Raw genomic sequence first — 22397 nt, 5'->3', positions numbered from 1 at the left:
CCCTGGCTGCATCCACCCCTCATTCCAGCCCACCCACAGCTGCCGCGCAGCCCTGCGGCCGCCACATGACGACATCCTGGCCTAAGCCCCCTCTTCAGCAGCCCCTCTGAGGAGCTATTTGCAGAGGCCCCCAATGCACACGAGTGTTCGATTTCATAAAGAGAGAAAGAGAAGTCACAGCAGGTGCCTCCACTTCCATCCCACCTCCACCCTGCCCGGCGAGGGCTCCCGGGGGTCTTTGTGCTTGTGTGTCCGCGTGCAAGCGTCATCCCCACATCTGCCGCCCTGTGACAGAGGCCTCTGAAGCTCCACAATGACGCCATCTGCCAGGGACAGCCGGCTGGCTCACTCTGGGCTGACCCCACGGTTGTCGTGGCAACCAAAATGGCAGCATGGGGCCTTCAGAAAAACCACCAGGCTAATGATGTCAGGAGGTTCCCCGCAGCACGGCCTCCACTCAGGTGGAGGTGGGCAGGGCTGGGGTGGAGGAGGGGCTGGTGGCCAAAGGGAGGAGGAGAAGGCCTCTGGGTGATGCAGGATGGGCTCTTCCCCTGGGATTTTTGGGACCTCCAGCTCTCAGAATTCCTTCCCCATTGAAAGAAGCCACATGGCCTTCGCAAGACACGCTATGTTGGCACCCTGGCATGTACTATTCCCTTTGCTAAGACCCTCTCTCCCTCACTCACCAGTCTAAAAAACGTCTCCTCACCCTTCAAGACCCATCTTGGGGTTTCCTTCTCTGAACCTTCCAAACAGAAGGGAGTCTGCCACTGGGGTACCTGGTGCACAGCTCCATCGGAGCCCCTGCTGGATGGGACTGCACTTCTGTGTGCTCGCCCATCTCCCCCACCAGCTGCGGAGCAGCTTAAGAGCAGGGATTGCATCTAACTTGCTATCCCTGCTGCAAAGCACAGGGCCTGGCGCATGGTAAAGTTTAGCAAACATTTAGCAAATAAATGAAGTCGCTTCATTTCTCAGCCACTTGCCAAGGGATCTCAACACTCAGTGCCTCAGCTGTCTGGAACGCAGGGGAAACAGGAAGGGGGCCATGAAGATCCTTCCCGACCCTACAGTGAGGTGTGGGCACAGGGGTTTCTCTGCCACCATCAAGGCCGCAGACCCCAGGGCCTCTGAGATGCAGACCACGCCCACACAGGGGTGCCTCCTTGTGTCTTCGCTTCTGTCCAATTTTGGGTATGCAGTAGGAGTACTGGCTGAGAATCAGCGCCAAGACCCACTTAGTGTGCTACCCTGTGGGGCCTTGGGTAGAATCACTTGCTCACAGATTCCCTGATTTGGAGCCAAAGGGTTAGTATGTATCCCTCCAAAGTGGCTGACCCCATTTACACCAGAGTGTATACACAGGTCCCCTTGCTTTGCATCCTCCCAATCTTTACAGTGGCAGGTCTTTAATTTCTGCCAGTCTGATAGGATTGAATTGGGTTGTTTTGAATCTCATTCCTCCAATTTCTAGTAAACTTGGGCGTCTTTCCACTGCCAGTGTGGTCTCTTCTGTCAATGGTCAAATCCTTACCTATTTTCTTTTTGGTCACTTTTTCTTACTGATTTGTAGAAAAATTTTTTTTTTTTTAATGTATAAATTCTGAAGCATACTTCTTCCTTATATGTGTGGCAAATATCTTCTCCCAATCTGTGTCTGGTGTTTTAGCTTTATGTTAGGTGCCCTTGGTCGATCAGAAGTTTCAAATTCTTATGGAGTCAGAGAACAGTAAAAGGCCATTTTGAGGCTCATATAAGCACCAAATTTTGACACCCTTTGTATCCACATGGCTTTCTATAATTTCAGAGCTTCCCTTTCGTAATCTGCTTTGAGTCCCACGAGGCCCTGGGAGGTAGGAAAAGTGGGGACTGTTATTCCTATTTCATCAATTATAAGATGGAGACCTTGTAGTGGACATCTGGTCTTTTGGCCGCCTAGCATCCAGTCTTTTCTGTTCTGGTAACTGGTCTCTGATTTTTCTCTTGGGGAACCCCACCCCCTCGTAATCTTTGTTCTTGCAGTCTGGGTGGGGCTGGCCAACTGGAGCACACCATTCATTCTCCAGGCCACAAGGATAGCATGGGACCTGAGCCAGGCCAATGACAGTGCCATTCTATCCAAAACTTGGGGTAGGATTACTGAGAAAGAGGTACTTTCTACTGGTAAATTTTATGTGAAAATGAAGCCAGTACAGAGGAGAGCAGGATGAAGAGAGACCTATTCCAGACATCTGTACCTGTATCTAGCCATACCTGAAGCCCACTTATCCTTCAAGCCAGTTTGATGTGGGGTCCTGTCTCTTCTGTAACAGAGTCCTAATACAGATCTAGTCAGAGCAGAAAATGAAAGTGCCAAGGCTGGACACCTAATTCTGAATCATTATTAAAAGTATGAAGAGGTAGAAAAGCAGTTTCTAAATCTAAGAGGGAGGGAAAATCACCTCATCTCTTCCAGCTTCACTGACTCTGGCTTACAGAATTTCTCCAGGCCTCTTGGTTGGAGCAGGGCACTGTGACCTGGCTGTTCTGACCCCAAGGACATTTTCAATGGGAAGCCAGGATAGTCCTTGATAGAAATAGTCAGCATCAAAGAAAACTGACATCAGCTTGAAGCTGCCTCACAGAAGATTGGACTTGGCGGAGACAATGGCAAAAAAGAAAAAAGAGAACAGGCAGGAAGGAAAGAAAGAAAAAAACATGACAATATCAGCAGCTAGAGTTAGAAAATAGACATGGAAAAAAATGAGTGAAATCTTCACTGTAAAACTTACACAGGAAAGGATAAGCCCTGCTAAGAATAATTTCCATAAAAATAAAAAACTGTAGAAAATCAGGAACATCTAACTGAGCCATATAAAGATGGAATTGCTTAAGGAACGAAGTGATTGAGTGGCATTCCCCTCTGGAGAAGATTTTCTTGATGAAATGCCATCGATATTGATGTGCTTCTGATGACATTTCTAAACATCCTAGAGGTCCCAGCCTTGTGTGGACAGGCTGAGCCCCGAGCCCTGTGGGCTGCATCCTGCTTCTTGGAGAACCGGTTGGGGTGCCAGGAGAAGGAGCTCGCAGCAGGCACCCCGCCCACTCACCGTGGTGATGAACCTGTACAGAGGCTGCCGTCTCTCCGTGTACTTGACCGTGATGGGGCTTAGGTCATAGCGGAACCAGATGGCGGGGATGATGCGGCCAGTGTGGCTGTAGGCGACGTACTCCTGGGATGGAAGAAGAGCGAACAGGGGACCGGGATGTGAGACTCAGGCTCAAACCGTGTCGCATGGGGGATGGGGGGGTGGGTGGCAGAGGGTCCCCGGAAACCCACAAGAACGGGCTCTTCTCCCTCCCTCCCCCTGCAGAGCCAGGCTCCACGGACCCCTCCTCTCACACCCTTCCCCCCAGTAGCTCTGCCATCAGCATCTGGATGGCCACCATTCACTGGGAGCATTTTGGACCCTTTGGGTTGCTTGGAAATGGACTGCATGACCTTGGAAGCAGCACCAGAATCAAAATAGGAGAGCAGAGCTGTCAAAGGACAAGCGTGAGTGGGCTCAGTGTGAGTAAAGGCCTATTTCTCCCTTCAACTCCTGGGCCATGCAGAATCCATTTGTTTATTCAGTGATAGTTCACTGAGCACTTCTCCTGTGTGCTGGCCCCTTGCTGGTTGCTGGGGACCCTGAGGGGAGTACGCCCCGCCCCATCCCCAGAGGGACCCACAGTCTGGAGAAGGAGGCATGTAAAAATATGTGCAATACTGCAGCACCATGAACGAATGGCCCAATCTCCCCAGGGGTGTCTGGACAGCTTGGCGAGGAGGGGACAGTCCTCATGACATCCTGAGGGGGGTGTGTGTGTGAGAGAGAGAGAGATGTGGGGAGTAAGCTTCTTCAAAGAAGGAACACACGGAACTGGAAAGTCAGAGGGCACAGCCCCACCACAAGCCTTCCTCAGAAGGCACCGGCCGGGACTCCAAGGATGCCAAGGGGCTGAATTAACAGTGCATCCACTTCAGGATGCTGAAAACCTCTCGGTTAGTCTCATTTGTCCTCAGCAACTGGAGACCAAACTTTAGCCCCAACCCCAAATGCTAAGGCCCAAGCCCTGCAGCTTCTCCAAGGACAACCCTGAAACTTGCCTCCTCTGTTGGATTGACACCGACCCCGACGGGCGCAGCCTCACACGCTCACAGGGCAGGCCGGGGCTGAGGCCGCAGAGAGAGCTGAGCAAGCTGTCCTGGCTGCTGGGCCTTTGTCAAAGCCTCAAGGGAAGGAGCCTTGGGCAAAACAAGATCAGCTTTCTCCAGGGAGAGCTCATGGGGCAGGGTGACTGTCTGGGTCACAGCCCAGAGCTGAGGGACAGAGGAAAATAATAAAAAATAGCAGCAGTAGGTACCATTTGCCAAAGCCTTCTTTGTGGGTTCAGTGGTTTTAAAAACACTGCCTCATTTGACAGCGACCTTATGAGGTGGGCACCATCCCCGTTTTACACATGAGTAAACTGAGGCACAGAGCGGTTATGTGACTTGTCCCAGGTGACAGAGCTAGTGAGTGACCGAGTCAGGTTTGAAACGGAAGTTTGCTCCACAGCCCACACTCTTTCTGTTCACACTGCTTCCACCTTCTCCCATCTGTCAGATGCTGTCAGCACTTGAGGGTTCCAGTAAGATGCCCGCCAAGAAACAGGACCCCTCTGCCTCGGAGAGTTACACCAGAGCATCAGTGCAGGTGGAGCAGAGTAGAGGGACCCCAAGTCACCCAAGAGAGAGTAGCTCCCAGCCTGGCAGACTCAGAGGCCCCTGGTTCAGACTGAATAGGTGATGTGATCAAGAGACCAGGTTTTGGAGCTGGAGGAGAAGCTGGTTCTAATCCCCAATCAGCCATGTTATAGCTCCAGGACCACCTCTCAGTGCCTCAGTGGCCAAATCTGTAAAATGGGGACAATAATAGTCCCAACGTCAGAGCTGTCTTGATGACTGAAAAAGATGGTGGAGGTAGAGAGCTTAGCATAATGTGCAGCCCATGGTAAGTAATCCATAAATGATAGCTACTACTCTTACTATTATTATTATTAGAGCCAAACAATATATCACCTTAAGGGGTCTGGGCGGTCCTGGAACAGAAAAAGAAGGAGAGTCCTGGTGTAAAGGGGTCTACTGGGGGTGCCTCAACCAATGGGCTTCAAGCATTCATGTCCCATGGCAGGGTCATCTCCGGGGAGACTGAGGCTGTCTTGGCTTGAAACCACTGTCTGTCACCCCATTCTGCTGGCTCTGACTGTGCTTTGCTTCCCACCAAGGCCTCCCTGCTTCCCCGTGAATTTGAGTACTGGGGTCCTGGGACATACCTGTTAACCAACAGCCATCTGGTGTAATTCCAGAGCCTCATGATTCTGGATAACGAGCTTGTGCCCCACGAACCAGAGCATCTGTTGTGTGCTAACCAATCAGGGTCCCGTGCCTGAATGACCAGGGCCAGATACAGGGCGGTGGAGATGTCTGCAAGCCCTAGACCTTTGGGACAGACCACCTGCCTGCTCTTTCTCCAACAGATCACACCCTATGTCCCAGTTCGATTTCGTCCCCTTGACTCTTGAGACTGGCCTCCCATCTTTACCCAGGGTAGATCACCCTTCCAGGAAAGGCCCATTGAAGGGAATCAGAGGAGATCACGCCCAGACACTTGTCACCTCGGCTCTCAGCCAGCAGAGGGCGCGATTGCACGCAGCTGCCACCCGTGTACCTTGTTGGCCACCGTGTACTGATAAGAGTACCGTTGCTTGCCACTCTTGTCCTCGTAAACCGTGGGCACGATCTTCAAGATGTAGTCGTGGGAGGCGAGGGCTGTGGGAAGGACACAGCAGCATGAGGCAGGGGGACGGGTACTGCCCGGCCGGCAGCTCGTTTCAACCCTAAACCTGCTTGGCATTGCGGGGGGTGGAGAGGTACTCAGTCTGCACAATTTCACCACCAAACGACCCCTCTTCATTTCTCCCTTTGGGCACCAGGAATTGAAAGACTCCATCGGTCAGGATCTTTACTCCTGCACTGTATATAATGTTAAATTCTAGTAACAACCCTAATGTCCATCAACAGGGCAGCTGTTGAGGAGGGGGTGTGGAAAAGGCCACTCTCCAAGTGGGTATCACTGAGTGAAAAGAACTAAGTTATGGACCAGGGTGAATAACATGTTTCCATGTATTGGGGGCAGGGAAGACTCACTCCTCTACATGCGTGAAGAATGTAGAGAAGAATTTTCTGAAAAGATGCCCAAGAAACTATTAGCAGCTTTAGCCTCTGGTGGGGGGCGGGATAGGAGGCAGGATTTGATAAAGGTCACATTTTACTGTGCACCCTCTCGTCCTGTTTGAATATTGTTACTTTTGGAAAAAAACTGGGTTCAAGTTTTAAAAAAGAATCCACCCACCAGAAAAACTGCACCTATCTATAATGACTGATTAATTTCTTTCCCCATTTTCAATTAATGGGAGATTAGTTCTTCCTCCACCTGGTCCTGTCATATTCCACTGTAACTCTTACCCCTTCCCCACTGGATAGGGGAGACTGCGGAGGGCAGGGACTGGGCCTTACTCATCTCTGTGTCCCTAGAACCCTGCACAAGGCCTGATACAAAGTGGACAGTGGCAAATGCTTATTGAATGAATGAATGGATGGAGGGCTGACTGGACAGAGGCATGAATAGAAGAACAGATGAATCAGCTTCTGATAAGCATGAGGTAACCGGAATCAAACACTAGGCTGATAGAATGCTGGCCCAAAGTTGCTAAATAGCATCCCGGGAAAAGGTGATATTCCCTTGGGCCTTCTGGGATGCTGGGAGAAGCTCACAGACCCCTCTATTGCTGCCTTCTAGAATCTCGGGTCAGGGACCACGCAGCTAAAACAACACAGAAATTCAGGCTTGTGGGCTCTAATCCTGGTCTCCTGGCTGAGTCAGTCCTGAGTCCTTGGACTCATCTTCTGTGAAAGGGTAGGGGATGTAGATGGTGTTCACAGCCTCTTCCTGCCAACACCGCGTCTTGGTAAGGAAAGGGCGGTGTTTCTTGAACCCTCTTGAGATCTGACTCCTCTAAAAACCTGGGGAAAGTCCTGCAGCCTCAGGGCTAAGCCCATGAAGACCCCAACATCCCTCCGCTCAACCCCGCTGGTGCTCAGATTGTCAGGAGCACTAGGGCCACCCAGGATTTAAAAGGCAGACACCTGGGCCTCACCCCAAGGGTTCTGCTCAGTGGGTCTGGGGTGGGGCTCAGAATCTGCATTTTAAGCCAGGAGCGCAAAGACCACACTTGAAATACGGAGTTCCAAATGCCCATGGCCCCGCGTTAAAAACCTGAAGGAACGAGAGAGTGAATGCCTTATGAAAATCACACCTGTAATAGTTCTGTTCAAATTTTAAAACACACAGATGATCGTAAAGAAAAAAAATAAATATCACCCACAAAGCCACCCTCCACAGAAAATCGGAGATTTGCATTCTCATGTATACACTGCTAGACTTCTATTTATACTTACATTTCTATTTCCCTAAACATAAATATAAAATTGGATCATACTGAACCTTCCTCTGAGAACTGAACACCGCAGACGCTGTTTCAGGTCTAAGATACAGCGTTAAGGTCTACGGCATTGGTTTTATCCATCGCCGTATCCCCTTGCACAGCGCCTGGCACATAGCAGGTGCTCAATAGCTGCTTGCTGCCTGAACACCAGTGAGGTTCTGACACATCACGGTCACTGCACTCATCCCCCAGCAAGGCCATGCACAGTGTGCTCAACCAGGCCCCTGGGGCCAGACACTGACGCTGCGGCTCATTTTCACTCTTATAAACAATGACCTAAATGACCATTATTTCCCTAAATCCTTGCACACTCTCTTATTTGTTTCCTTAGCTTACTCTCCTCTAAGTAGAATTGATGACTCAAAGGCAATAACCAATTTTAAGGCCTTTGGTACAGTAGAGTCACTGCCAGTATCTTCAAACAGAGTGGTCTGTGCCTGGAAGAAAAACAGGTGTGTTGCTAGGCATGGGGGTTACTGTACAAAAGGTGGTCAGGGAGGGTCTCTCTGAGGTGGTGGCATTTGAGCTGAGACCTGAATGACAAGAAGCAGCCCCACATGGGGGACCTGGAAGCAGAGGGACAAGCGGCGGGGACGGGGCGGGGGGTGGTACCGGGCTTGAGAGCTGAGGAAATGAGAGCCCGCTCTACCCGGGCTGTCTGGTGCATCTCATGCAACTCTCTTTCTACTGAAGCCAGCCTGAGATGGCTTTCGTCAGTAGTCCGGGAGCAGGAAAGGTTTTCTGCCCACACCCTCCATCAGCTTGCACACCCTGGGGCCTTCCTAGCTTGATCTTCTTCCAATATCAGGCAGCTAAGAGGTCCAGGCTAACTGCAAGCAGGTGGGGACAGGTCCCTTGGGACAACACGCTGCCCGCATGCAGAACCACGATGAACACCCCACTATACGAAGAATCGTCTCCCTCCAGTATAATCAGACATCTGCGTGAAAACCAGGGGGCGCAGTTACACACTGACATGCTGTGGGAAGCAGCATGAGTGGGTACGGTCCCAGCTGGGAAGCAACACGGTAAATGTAAAGCAAGTCTTGTAAATATCAGAGGCATTACTGCAACGGTGAAAAGGTAGAAACCACAGACGTTTTCCATGAAAAGACAGTGCCTTAAAGCACAGCAGAGCTGCTAGATGGGCAACCGTGCCTCCATTACCAGTGGAAAAACTGTACACGAATTGTGGTTATGATATAACACCAGGCACAAAAATCAGAAGGTAAGCTGCTTGGAAAAAATGACTTCTGCTCACAGGCAAGGATTCCCAGGGACACGGAGAAATGAGAAGCTTGATTTGTTGGGGCAGGTCATGGAGGGTAGTTCTCTTTTGCTTGGATTATCCCAATTCCATTCCATGCTTAGGCTGGTAGAGAGTACAGGCACACCTCGTTTCATTGCTTCACTTTATTGCCCGTCAAAGACACTGTGTTTTGTTTTTTTTTTTTTTTACAAATTGAAGGTTTGTGGTAACCCTGTGTTGTCAGATGATGGTTAGCATTTTTTAGCAATAAAGTATTTTTAAATTAAGGTATTTACATTGTTTTTAAAGACATAATGCTACTGCACACTAAATAGACTTCAGTGTAGTGTAAACATAAATTTCCTATGTACTGGGAAACCAAAAAATTCATGTGATTTGTTTTATTGCAATATTCACTTCACTGAGGTGGCCTGGAACTGATCCCATAATGTCTCCGAGGTCTGCCTGTGAATGTATTTTAAGAAATGACTAAGGACATATGGGTGAAAAGGTGAGCTTAGGTGAGGAAATAAGAAAAGTCTTGGTAACCTGTCCTACAGGACCCAGTGGGTGGATCCGCTTGAGCAGACAGACCTCCCAGGCCTGTTCTGTGCAAGGCCCCACGTGCGTCTGCACAGGTGTGTAGGTATGTGTGCTCTTCTGCAGGTCTGTAAAGACGTGGCACGCTCTTTAATCTGGGCCAAGGTGCCAGGGAGCCCAGCGGGGAGGAGGCTCAGGGAGGGGCCATTCGTGGGTGGGAGGGGCTGAAGCAGGAGGAGGGGGTGGGGTGGGGGGCAGCCCAGGTGGCCAGATCTGACTGAGCCACCCACAGCCCTGTTCTCACGGTGCCACTTGGAGCCAGGATGAATTCTGGCTCTGTCACCACTCCCTGTGGGATCTAGGGTGATTATCTCAACTGACTACAATTATGTGGCAGTAATGATAATAGTAATGATAACATCCGGTATTCATGGAGCAGTGATGATGTGCCTAGGACTGCCACGACAAGTCACTTTTCTTCCCTTCTCTGTGAGATGGGGATAGTTCCACTTCCTCACAGGCTAGCTGCGGGAATGAAGCATTAACAGCTTGGCTTACAGCGAGGGCTTGGTAAACGTTCCCTCCTTCTCCGCCCCGTTCCCTCCCTGCTGCACTGGGCATCTTGGGGCAGAAAGCTGTTCCCAGTGTGGGTATGGGGTACATACGGTTGGAGGTGAGTCTGTCTGCTCCCCCGAGAGCGTTGAAAGCTCCGTGGACGTTCTGGACCTGTGGAGAAGCACAGTGAGGGACTGACCCCAGGATGCTACCACCTCTAGGCTTGGTCCTGGCTGTGGGAGAATGGCCAGGTGCAACCTGGTCTAGGGACCTTACTCATGTGTAAAACAGGCATCCCGCATGGTCTGTCTCGTAGAGAGGTTGTGGGGAGCAAGATACAGACACGGCAGAGGCCCGACACATGGTAGGCACTAGTTTGCTTCCCGTCTTGAGCACTTACTATGAGACACTCAGTCCTGGGTACTTAGCGTCATCTCATTTAATGCCCCTAATGGTGGACCATGGGCCCATTTTACAGAAGAGCAAACCAAAGCTTGGAGAAGCACCAAAATTTGTCCAGCATCCCACAACTGCTAAGTGGCTGAATTGAACTCTGAATTCAGGTCTGTCTGACCTCAAGCCTACATGGAATGGCTCTTTCCATTAAGGCACACAGAAAACTCAAGCAAAGGCAGAGCTGTGTCCCAGCATGCTCCTCCTGAGAACCCCACAGCCCTCTGAAAGAGGACCCAGGGCTGCTGGCCTCCGACCCTGCCTGCTGTGGGGAACATATAGCAGTTGTGAAGACACTCCTCCTCACGGCAGCCGGCCCAGCTGTGTCTCCCTGGCAGGGGCTGAAGGCCACGTTCCACCTCTCCTCTGAGGACAACGGGGAACCACGTCAGCCTCAAGGAGAATCTAAAGCAGGACAAAGTATGCCCGATACATGGAGCATGTCATCACAGGCATGGTTAACAGGGGCTGCTGGGGTAGGCGTCCTGGAGGGCTTCCTGGGGGAAGTGACACTGACACCAAGATTTGTAGGAAAGTGGGAAGTTAATCACGCCAGCAGCTCATGCAAACACATGAGTCTGGAGACTGAGAAACAGAGCCCGTGTAGCCCTAGAGAGGAAGGGGGTGAGGAGTGGGAAGGGAAGAGGTCAGAGAGGTAGGAGGGGACAGGCTCCTGCAGCGAGGGCCACTCCAGGAACAGTGGGTGACCTGACCCTGATCCTGGTCTCAGGTCGCTGATCTTATCGAGCACTTAACAGAACTGCGCACTCTCAAGAAGCTCAAAGGAAAGCTTGTCCATTGCTGCCTCGGGATTGACTGTCTAAAGACTTGGTTTCTAACCCACAAGGACAGTGGCTGTAGAGGCAAGAGTGCTAGAATAGTCCCTCACATCGTTGCATGTCAGGGTTTTATCTGACATTCACTTGTATGATTATTTGATTAATTTCTGTCCTCCCCTCTAGACTATACGATACTTCACGTGGGCAGGGACCACGCTCATCCTCACCGATATGTGCAAGGCCTGGCACACAGTAGGTGCTCAATAATTATTTGTTGAATGGATGATGGATGAATAGATAAACCCTCAGCTAAGTGTTCTACACCTTTAAAAAATCCTATTTCCGCCATAAGGGCCAAGCAGAAGGCTGTTACTGTCCTGTTCTGTAGCAGCAGACAGCAATGCAAGGCTGCCCATGTCCCTCCCCTGTCCTTCCTCTCTTCTCCTCCTGCCCCCTGGCCTTGGCTGTAGCCCTTTGCTCACCTCCCTACCTGCAGCCTTGCCTCACGGCCGGTCTTCCACACGGCAGGTGGGTGCTCTTTCTATGACACCCACCTGCCTGGGTCAGCCCCCACCTTCTTAAACCTATCGTGGGTCTCTCGCTCCACCTAAAACTCTGCTCCCCCCTCCAGATGGACACTGCTGAGCCCTCTCTGCTGACTCTGAGGAGCCTCTGGCATCTCATGTACAGAATATCATTCTGATGTCATGGACACTTGCTGATCCATTTTTTCTGAAAGTGACCTTTTCTGTGAAAATGACTGGTTGGATGTGCCATAGAGTGGGTTCTCTAGAAGAGGGGTGATGTGCAAGACTGCCCTGTCCTGTGCTTGGCCAAATCCTTCTCACTCTTTAGCGCGTGGCTTAGATGTCACCTCCTCAGGGAAGCCCTCCCTGACCTCCCAGGCTTGGGGGTACCCCGTCCCCACCTCCACATCACTGTCCCGAATCCTAGGCTTCTCTTGTCCCTTGTAACTACGTTTATTTACATTTAATCTCTTCTTCACTTGAGGGCAAGAATCCTGTATGGTTTATCCACCGTTGTTGCCCCAGAGCCTTGCACAGAGCCTGGCGCAGAGCAGAAATTTTTTTTTTTTTTTTTTTTAAATGTTTCATAGGATGTTTTTTTTAAATTTTGGCTTCTATTTCCTGTTCATCTTTTTTTTTTTTTTTTTAAAGAAATTCACGTTCTTTTATTTATTTATTTATGACTGTGTTGAGTCTTCGTTTCTGTGTGAGGGCTTTCTCTAGTTGCGGCAAGTGGGGACCACTCCTCATCGCGGTGCGCGGGCCTCTCACCATCGCGGCCTCTCTTCTTGCGGAGCACAGGCTCCAGACGCGCAGGCTCAGTAATTGTGGCTCACGGGCCCAGTTGCTCCGTGGCATGTGGGATCTTCCCAGACCAGGGCTCGAACCCGTGTCCCCTGCATTGGCAGGCAGATTCTCAACCACTGCGCCACCAGGGAAGCCCCAGAGCAGAAATTTTGAGGGGGGTCTGATGAATCCATGAACCTATGAGGCACAGTCAAAGAAGACCCGGGGCCAGACACACCTGGTTTTCAAGCTATATGACTCTGGGCAAGTTACTGAACTTCTCTGACCCTGTTTCTTCCTCAGGAAAAATAAATGCCACCCAGCATCCTTCAGGGAGTTCTTGTGAGGGTTAAACAAAGGGTCATCTAAACACTGCTCTCTAGGTGAGAAAGTGCAGGCTTCAGTGCAGGCTGAAGAGGTCAAAAGTTCCCATGAGGAAGGAGTGTGGATTCTGGTGGTGCTGCCAGTGAGATGCACGGCCCTGGGTCGTGACTCCGGTCTTAGTCTCCCCACGTGCACACTGGGGTTCACAGTGCCTACCTCCCTGGCTGTGTCGAGGATCTGCTGAGCTGGTGGGTTGCAAAGGCAGCTGGGGTGCTGCCCAGCGCTCATATATGGAGCGCCCTCGGCCCTCCACCTGCCTGTGGCTTGTCAGCTCCCATCCCACTGGGGTGGTAAGCACCCCACGTCTGTCTCCCCCATCGCCGTGTGAGCCCCTGTGGGCCGGCAGCATCTTACCCTGCAGGGCCTGGTGCAGAATGAGAGCACAGAGGACAACTACAATGGGCATAGCTCATTTCACTGACCGGTTACTCTGTGCCAGGCAATTGTTCTAAGAACTTCACGTGCATTAACTCATTTTATCTTCACTACAATTCTACGAGGCAGGTACAATTGTTGTCCCCATTTTACAGATGAGATAACTGAGGCTTAGCAAGACTAAATAATTTCTCCAAGGTCAGACAACTAGTAAGTGGTGGAGCCAGGATTTGAACCCAGCAAGGCAGGCTGGGGAACCTCCACACAGCAGTCCCTTGGATGGAGAGATGGGAGGTGTGCGTGTGAAGCTTGTGTGAATTCACCTGCAGGAAGTTGAGTCCACAGTCCCAGGGCAGGCCGTGCTTCACTGAGTGTGTAGACAGCAAGTCTGGCCCAGGGAGACTGGGACTTCTCTGTTCCTAAGCACCGTCTCCCAGAGGAAATTCTCTGGGGCCTCCAGAAAGGCTGGGAAGGCGATGACCGGGCCACTCGGGCTGGGCAAAGGTGCCCCAGGAACGAAGCACAAGCAACACGAAGGGAGAAAGGAGTGAGAGAGGGCACGGGAGGCAGTCCCCACGGTGCGGCCCGAAGCCAGACTCTGATTCAGACCCAGGCTCTGCACCAAGCTTTACCCTCTCGGTGCCTCAGTTTCCTCATCTGAAAAATGGAGACAATATATAGTATCTACCTCTGGGGCTGCTGAGAGGGTAAAAGAGGATCGTGCTTGTGAAGTAAGGTGCTCAGCACACACAAAGCATTCAACCAGCATCAACATTCCTGCTGCACATGGACGTCTGCAGCATGTACGGGGGGTGGGGGGAGTGGAGCAGTGCAGGCATGTGTGTGCCTCTGGTTCTGTATGTGAGATGTCCCAGCCGGGTGGGTCTGTGTGTATCTCTGGGTGGTGTGTGTGTGTCCAGTGCGTGGTCTTAGGGAGCATGTATGAGCACACGTGTGTCAGGGCACACTTTTCGGGGTGTGTCTGATGATTGTGTGCGTGAGTCTGAGCAGACGTGTGTGCACACGGTGTCGGAACAGTGTGTATGCGTGTGCCTGTGGGCCTGCGAGGGCCCCGTGCACAGCTCACCGTGCCTGGAGGGCACCCACCCAGCAACCTCAACCAGGAAACTGGATTCTCATCAAGCCAGGCTTGGGGTCAGGAGCCGGGTCGCGATGCCAGCACCACAGCTGGAGTGGTTACTTCCCCTTCTGAGCCTCGATTCCCTCTGTCACGCAGGGTGTGGCAGAATTCCCCTTCAGCACTGTGCTGCTGGGGGTGGAGGAGAGGTGGAACATCACAACTGCCCTGCCCACAGCTGGCAGAGATCAGGCGGTCAGCGTCTGCTGCCATGGGGAGGAAACTGTCGGGCCGGGCCTGCTGGACATGGCCCTCTCCATCAGAATCACAACAAGGAGTCTCAGGACACTTCCTTCACGCCTATTCAATGGACATGGGCGCTGACGCTACAGCGGACAGGGCACTGGACTCGAGGCAGACGCCTGCTGGGGGGTCCTGGACAAATGGCTTCTCTGAGCCCAGCTCTAGGTCTGTAAGATGCGGTGCCGCCTCCTGCCTCATGAGGCTGCCCTGGCACAGAGAGAGCACGAGCACTTAGTACTTGCTCATGAAAGCCAGTTCCCTCTCCCAGGCCCCGGTCTCAAGCCGAGGTTCCAAGTCGAGTGCAACGTTGATGACATGGCAGCCGCACGCTCAGAAGTAAGGCAGGGGGGTTGTTTGATGGAGCAGAGGCTCGAAGGGCGTGACGCCTCTGGAGGGCATCCCTCTACGTCCAGGGAGGACAGAAGGCTCTGGTGATGCAGCCCCTGGACGCCCACCTCCAGCCACCCCACCTGTGCCCCTCTCACCTGCAGCGTGTCCCCAAAGGAGAGCTTGTGGATGACATGGGTCATGTCCGGGTTCTGTGGCTGGGCTGTGGCACTGTGTGTGGACACGTGGAAGTTGCCCGGGACCTGGGGGAGAGATGGAGAGTTTAGGAGTTGCGTTGGCTGCCCCAGAGGGTGGGGTGCAGGGCTTCACCCTGGGGTCAGGCAGATCTGGATTTGGATCCCAGCTTGGCCACTTCCCAGCAGTGGAACTTTGCAGGAGCCTCTGGTTCCTCGTCTGTGGAAAGGGGGTGACAACAGTGGCTACCCGAGAGGACTGCTGGGGCTGTGGGTGGGAGGGTGCATGTGAAGGACCCAGCTGGGTGCCTGGCACAAGACCACGGCTGGAAAAGGCAACTGCCCACCATCAACTTCCTGGCTGTTTCCCCCCCCCGGGGGGTCGGGGAATGACCTTTAGGCCTGCAGACTAACGAAGCTTCCTTGAACTCCAAATCAACACCGTCACTCACCCAAATCTGCCCCATCACCCTAGACTGGGGGTTCCTTGAAGGCAAGACCACAGCAGCCCACCTTCCTCCCTGGGTCTCAAGGCTGTGCAGAGCGCAGCCAGTGAGAGGTACTGAATGAATGTCTACTCAGTGAACGGCACTGATGGGGCCTCCACGGAGACTCCAGGGGCCTCTCTCCTCCCAGCTGCTCAGACCAACACTTGGTGTCATCCTGGCCCCGTCTTTCTCTCACACTGACGTCCCACCCATCAGAAAATGCTGTCACCTCCACCCTCGAGACACCCAGCATCTGAGCCCTCAAGCCTCCACTGCCTCCCTAGACCAGACAAGGCGGCAGCCTCCCCACTGGGCTCCAGGCTTCTGCCCTTGGGGTCCCCAGGCCTTTCCCCAACGGTAGCTAGAGGGGGCCTTTTGAACCCAATGTTTGATCCCGTCACCCCTCTGCCCAGGACCCTCCAAGGTTTCCCTTCTCTTGAGTTGAAGCCACATCCTCACGTCCTCTTCTGCTGACTCCCTCTGGCCACGCCGGCCTCCTGCTGCGCCGGCAACAGTGCCAGTGTGGTCCTCGGGCCTTTGTGCCTGCGCCCCCTTCCTGGAACCCTTTTTCACATGGCTCTCCCTCAGGCCTCTGCTCTGGGGCCCCACTGACCCCCACATCCCCCAAGCCCCTCACGTCGCTAAAGCACTCAGCATCACCCGCCATCTTATCCTCATCTTGTTCTCATCTGTGTCCTCCAACGAGAATATAAGCTCCATGCTGGCAGGGTTTTTGTCTGATTTGATGCTGTATTCCCCAGGTTCTGGCACAGAGCAGGTGCTTAATAAGTATGCATGGGATGAATGAAAGAATGAGTAAATGACATTAATCCTTAGAACAGCACTTTTGGCTTTGACACCTGGTAATTCCCATTTTACAGAAAAGGAAACTGAGGCTCAGAGCAGTGAAGAAACTTGCTACGGTCACCTGACAAAACCGCGGCCATCGGACTTCCCTGGTGGCGCAGCGGTTAAGAATCCGCCTGCCAATGCAGGGGACACGGGTTCGAGCCCTGGTCCGGGAAGATCCCACATGTCGCGGAGCAACTAAGCCCCTGTGCCACAACTACTGAGCCTGCGCTCTACAGCCTGCGAGCCACAACTACTGAGCCCGTGTGCCACAACTACTGAAGCCCGCGCACCTAGAGCCCGTGCTCCACAGCAAGAGAAACCAGCGCAATGAGAAGCCCGCGCAGCACAGCGAAGACCCAACGCAGCCAAAAATAAATAAAAATAAAATAAATAAATTAAAAAAAAAAACAAACCCCACAGCCATTGACCTCAGCGGCCCTGGGCTGATGGCCATGTGGAGCCAGCCCTTCAGGAGGTGCAAAGCTTGGGAGATGATCCAGACGAAAGCCTGGCCTTGGATGAGCCCCTGGCCTGCTGTGACACAGACTTGGAACAGAAAATGAGACTGCATGACCTACGCTGGACCAGAGGGATGCAAAGACTGTGGGAGCCACGGGGGAGGGCCCCCAGCTCAGCTGTGGGTGTTCTCAGGGGAAAGAACACCCTGTGCTAAGGCTCTGAAGATGAGTCTGCATCACTCAGGGATAAGGGGAAAGGCATTTGGGCAGAGGGAACAGCATGAACAAGTATGGAGATCAGAAACTGCCCAGTTGGTGGGCATGTGTAAGAAACTAGAAGAGCTTGTTATTACTGAACCCCGAATAAAAGAGAGGCCTGGGGGAGTGGCCACAGCAGGAAACAGAGAGGCATTAAGAGGGAGGTGGGGCTGTTTAGCAAAGGCCCCAAACACCACACTGAAAAACTCAGGGTTTATTTTATTCCAGCTCAACAAAAGTTTAACGAGCTGCACTAGAGGAAGGAATAAGGTTTACAGCTTAGCATCCGCTTATTTTGTAAGCACGCCTGTCTCAAACACAAAGTTGTGGGTTTCCTGCAGGAATATTAATGTCTTCACTAGGGCCTAAGCTCTGGACTGACGTGAGAGGTACCAGGCTAACAGGGCATGGCCCAGGCTCAGTGAGCTCACAGTTAAGTGTGCCATGGGCTGCTTGGAGTGGGGGGGCAACCTGCTGGGTCTGGCTGGGGTGAACAGAAACAACAGCTCTGAAAGATCTCCCTGGAAGGATAGCACTGCCCGCTTCAGGGGCCCGATTACCCATGGTAGAGTAGCAGGTGAGGGCCACACGTGGGCTCCAGTCTGTCCTCTCTTCCTAGCTGGGGAACCTTGGGAAAGGTCATTAACCACTCTGTGCCTCAGTTTCCCCATCAAGAAAATGGGGATAATAACCGAAAAAGGTTATGGGGGGATTAAATGAGGTGAATACAAAGCCTATGGCAGGTCCTATTGGGTTGGGTTTACAGGATGAACGTGTCTGAGCCAAGAGACAAGAACCCTCCCAGAAGAGGGAACAAGCATGTACATGGGCAGGGTGTGGGGAAAACCCTACTGTATTCTAAAAATACTTTAAACTTCATTTTTACTTATATAAATAATACCTGGATATATTTTCACTATTAAAAATCCATGTGATAAAGTCAGAACTGAACTTCCCATTGCCTACCGCCCCCAGAAGTAAGAAACAAATAGCATCCGGTGTGCGTCCTTCAGAGTTCTTCTATGCAGTGACATGGGGCCTCCCATGGACAGGGCCGTGGGCGGAGTTCAGAACTGGGTTTGGAGTCTGGGCCTCACGCTCCCAGAGCTAGGTGAGTCAAGGAGGCTGGCGCCCGCACATGTGCCACCCGCTGCTGCCCCTTGAGGCTGTGACTCAGTGACCCACTCCCCCTCGGCACGGAATCCATCACAGGTGGCTGACTCAACGCCAGCACACGCTGGGCTGAAGAAAGCAAAGACGATGCTTTTAGAGCTGTGACTTAGGAACCTACGTCATTGTCTCTGACGGGTTTTAAAAACATATAGATGGAGCCAGGCCCCAAACCCTGGCCCATTCTGTCCTCCTCCAGGGGGGCTGGGTGATTAAGCAAGGACTCCGGGGCTGCTGGGGGCCTGCTGGCGCAGCGTGAAACATGTGAACTCTGACATCTGGCTGCTGGCTGACTTCCTGATGGATGGATAAAGGGGGCCACAGGGCAAGTGTGAGCCTGATGCTGGGAGATATAGGGGCGGGGGCCAGCTGCTGACCTCGCCCGTCATCACGGCTGGCTTTCTTATCTGAGCACCCCTTGACTGAGAGCTCCAGGAAGACACGAACTCTTAACCCTCCAAGGGTGGGGGGGGCAGAGGCTGGCCTCAGCTGTGACCGAGATGCTGGCCAGAAGCAGCAACAAGCAGGGGTGCAGGAGACAGAGCAGGGGCCCTGGTGCCAGGCAGCCTGGGTTCAAATCCTAGCTCCCGGCCCTTTAGCAGGTCACTTAATCCCCTGTGCCTGTTTCCATAGGACTGTCACAAGGACTAAATGAGTTAATACTAGTAAAGGGTCGGGTGAGAACCCAATAGGTGGCGGCAGCCAAAAGGTGAGGGCTGGTGTGACCCTATTCTAGAATCTCAGCTGTCCCCTGACCAGAGAAGACTCACTTCTTGGACGTGATCCACGCACATTTCACGAGCACACTTGCAGCCAAGTGACGGTGGGTGCCAGGTGATGAGATCACAGACACCCCACTGACAGGAGTTAAGGCCAGCCGGGGAAGGGCACTGAGACTTGTCCCATCCCTACTGCCATATGTGCTTTACAGATTTTAATCTGTTCATAACTCACAACCTGTGAGCGCGGTATCATTATCCCATTTTACAGATGAGGAAACCGAGGCTGAGAGAGGCTAAACTGCCCAGTCATTCAACCAGGGAGCATTGTAGCCAGGATTCTCAACCATAGGTCTGTCTGACCCCAAAGAGCAAGCTGCGGTTCAGCCAGAGCCAGCGGGGGGCCTCCCTGGAGCCTGTCTAAGGGAAGCCACCCGCAGCCTGGGGCATGTTTGCCAAGCTGAGGAGAGTGTGGCGCTGGGCCATCTCCTGGGTGGTTGTCCCGTCTCTCCTGTGCCCACCCCATACTCGGTGCTGAGTAAACGTGGTCCCTCCTGTTCACCGTCTGAGGTGTTTATATCTGTTTAACACAGGTGATCATACCCTCCTGGGGGAGGCCCCCCCCAATAGGGAGGCAGGCATGTGTCTGTTCATCTTCAACCATCTTTCAACCCCGAAGACAGGCCTTCCCTTATGACCCTATCTCAGTGGGTCTCCTCCTTAATTCCCCACCATAACACCCCCTTCATTCTCTTCCCGGCTGCTTCATCAAATTATATATTGGCTTGTTTGAGTGTTTACCTGTCACCCCGTAATAGACTGTAAGTGCCACTAAGGGCAGGGACATCAGTTGCTTCTCTGGGCACTGCACCCCGGTACCAAGTGTGAAGCCAGGCACACAGCAGACACTCAAGAGAAGGATGTATGAGTGAATGAGCCGGGGGCGGGGGGCAATGGTCAAAGGAAGTCAGAATGTGATACGGACAAGAGCAACATAAGGTTCATGATGGGAGGGGCAGGGGCAGGGGAAGGGGAGGGAGGACTCCCACTCAGGTACCCACGTCATCGAGACCTGTGGGTGAGCAGCGGCTCTCCAGGCACACAGATGGGGGCAGAGAGAGGGCATCAGAGGAAGACTGAGAGCCTGGCCCACCAACAATTCGCCCACCTCCCTGCATTGTGCCCACACTGGCCTTCCCTCATCTCCAAGGCGTGCCCTCCACTGCAGCCAGCATCCCAAGGGCTTGGCTGTGCAGTGGCCCCCTTCTCTCCCACGTGGGCTTTCTCTGCAGCACATGGGTCAGTGGTCCACCCCGTCCTTGCAGCGCCAGCCCTCCTCTTTGATTCATGTTCTCTTCCAGATTCTGGGGCCCGCTCAGCCCTGGTTTCCTCCCACCTATCTGGCTGCTGCTTCTATCCTTCCTCCCCACTTCTAAACACTGGCACGCATCAGAAATCGGTCCTCAAACAGCATCCTTATCAAGACCTTAGGTTCTTACATTTTTGGTGCCACGGACCCGTTGCCAGTCTGCCGACACCTACGTTTTAAATGCTTTAAAAGTTTCGAAGGCATAAAACACATAGGATCACAGAGGAAAGAAATGATGTTTTAAGCAGTAATTAAAACAGATCAAACATTTGCACATGCCTCTTTGATAACGCAGCAAATAATAAGACCTGATCGCGGGTCAACAAATTACTGTAATTTCAAAACAGCAATGAATGTAAACGGCAGCTCAGAATGATCTGTGACAATTTTAATGTGATATACATATCGGCAATTTCTATTGGTGACAAGGTCAAGGGTGCTGCTAACGCTACTATGGTTCATTGCCTACATTCATCATAGACGAGAACGCTAAATTGGAGTTAGAGCTTCGTAAGAATAAACATGTCATTTTTTTCCCCATCCAGGTTCACAGACTCTTTGAATTTGATCTGCATTCCCTGGGGCGTCTGTGGACCCCAGGTTTAGGACGTTCTACACCTCTCCCTAGGTAATCTAGCTTAGACCAGTGATCCTCAAACATGAGTGGCATCAGGATCCCCTGGGGGGCTTGTTACAACACAGATTCAGTAGATCCAAAGTGGGGCCTGAGAATCTGCATGCTTAACAGGTTCCAGGTGACGCTGATACTGCTGGTTTGGGGGCCTCACTTTGTTTGTTTTTATTGAAGTATAGTGGATTTACAATGTTGTGTTCATCTCTGCTGTACAGCAAAGTGATTCAGTTATACACATATATACATTCTTTTTAAAATATTATTTTCCATTATGGTTTATCACAGATATTGAATATAGTTAGTTCCCTGTGCTATACAGTAGGACCTTGCTGTTTATCCATTCTGTATATAATAGTTTGCATCTGCTAACCCCAAACTCCCAATCCATCCCTTCCCCACCCTCCCTCCCCCTTGATTACCACAAGTCTGCTCTCATTTGTGTCATATTTTAGATTCCACATATAAGTGATATCGTATGGTATTGGTCTTTGTCTGTCTGACTTACTTCACTTAGTATAATAATCATCTAGGTCCATCCATGTTGCTGCAATCTGAGGGCCCCACTTTGAGTAGCACTGATGTAGGCCTATGAAGGCCAACATCATCTGTTTACCGATGACTCCTACATTTACATCTCCAGCCCAGAGCTCTCTCTTGCACTCCACAAGCACCCCCTCAACTTCCAATTTAACATCTCTAATGGGAATCCTGAATGAAATGTGTCCAAAACTGAAGGACCGAGTCCCAGCCCCACCTCGCACAGAATCCATGCTTTCCCAAGCTTCCATATTTAGAAAATGGGACTGCCTGGTTGTCAAGACAAAAACCTAAGAGGTTTCTGATTCCACTCTTGTCCTCACCACCCACAACCAATTGATCAGTAAGTCTTGTTGACTCCACCTCCCTAATCTGGACCCTTCTCTCCAATGCCACTGCCACAAGCACTGTCTGTGACCTCTGCTCTTGGTCCTGTCCAGTCTCTCCCCAAACAGATGACACAGTGATCTTTCTAAAGGTTTGCTGTCCAGGAGAACTCTCCCTGATGATGGAAATGTTTCTTATCTGTGCTAACACGGCAGCCACTAGCCACATGTGGCCACGGAGCGCCTGCAGTGTGGCTAGTGAGACTGGGGGCCTGAATTTTACTTAATTTTCATCAACTTAAACGGAGCTGGTGGCTACTGTATTGGATAGTGAGGTTATAAAGCATAAATCCGACTGCATTGCTTCCCTGCTTAAAACCTTCAAATGGCTACCATCACAAGCACCATAAATCCTAATCACGGGGCACAGCGAAGACCCTGTGTGGTAGCTAATCAGCAAAGAG

The 22397-nt window shown here is 52.0% G+C and overlaps 1 protein-coding gene across 1 annotated transcript in view; it reads right to left on the bottom strand.

Moving 5' to 3' along the window:
* ERGIC1 (endoplasmic reticulum-golgi intermediate compartment 1) overlaps positions 1-22397 on the bottom strand; it is a 110516-nt gene that overhangs the window by 9740 nt on the left and 78379 nt on the right. The window contains exons 6-9 of the mRNA XM_036846749.1: positions 15087-15191; positions 10027-10087; positions 5736-5836; positions 3093-3215 (exon numbers count right to left, since the gene is read on the bottom strand). Coding sequence (XP_036702644.1) covers positions 3093-3215; positions 5736-5836; positions 10027-10087; positions 15087-15191 — 390 coding nt within the window. The remainder of the gene's footprint in view (positions 1-3092; positions 3216-5735; positions 5837-10026; positions 10088-15086; positions 15192-22397) is intronic.

Source organism: Balaenoptera musculus, chromosome 3, assembly GCF_009873245.2.
Source record: "Balaenoptera musculus isolate JJ_BM4_2016_0621 chromosome 3, mBalMus1.pri.v3, whole genome shotgun sequence".
In the NCBI taxonomy this organism is placed as follows: Eukaryota; Metazoa; Chordata; class Mammalia; order Artiodactyla; family Balaenopteridae; genus Balaenoptera; species Balaenoptera musculus.
Note: the sequence above shows the minus strand (reverse complement) of the source record. Positions and strands in the feature narration are given on the sequence as shown.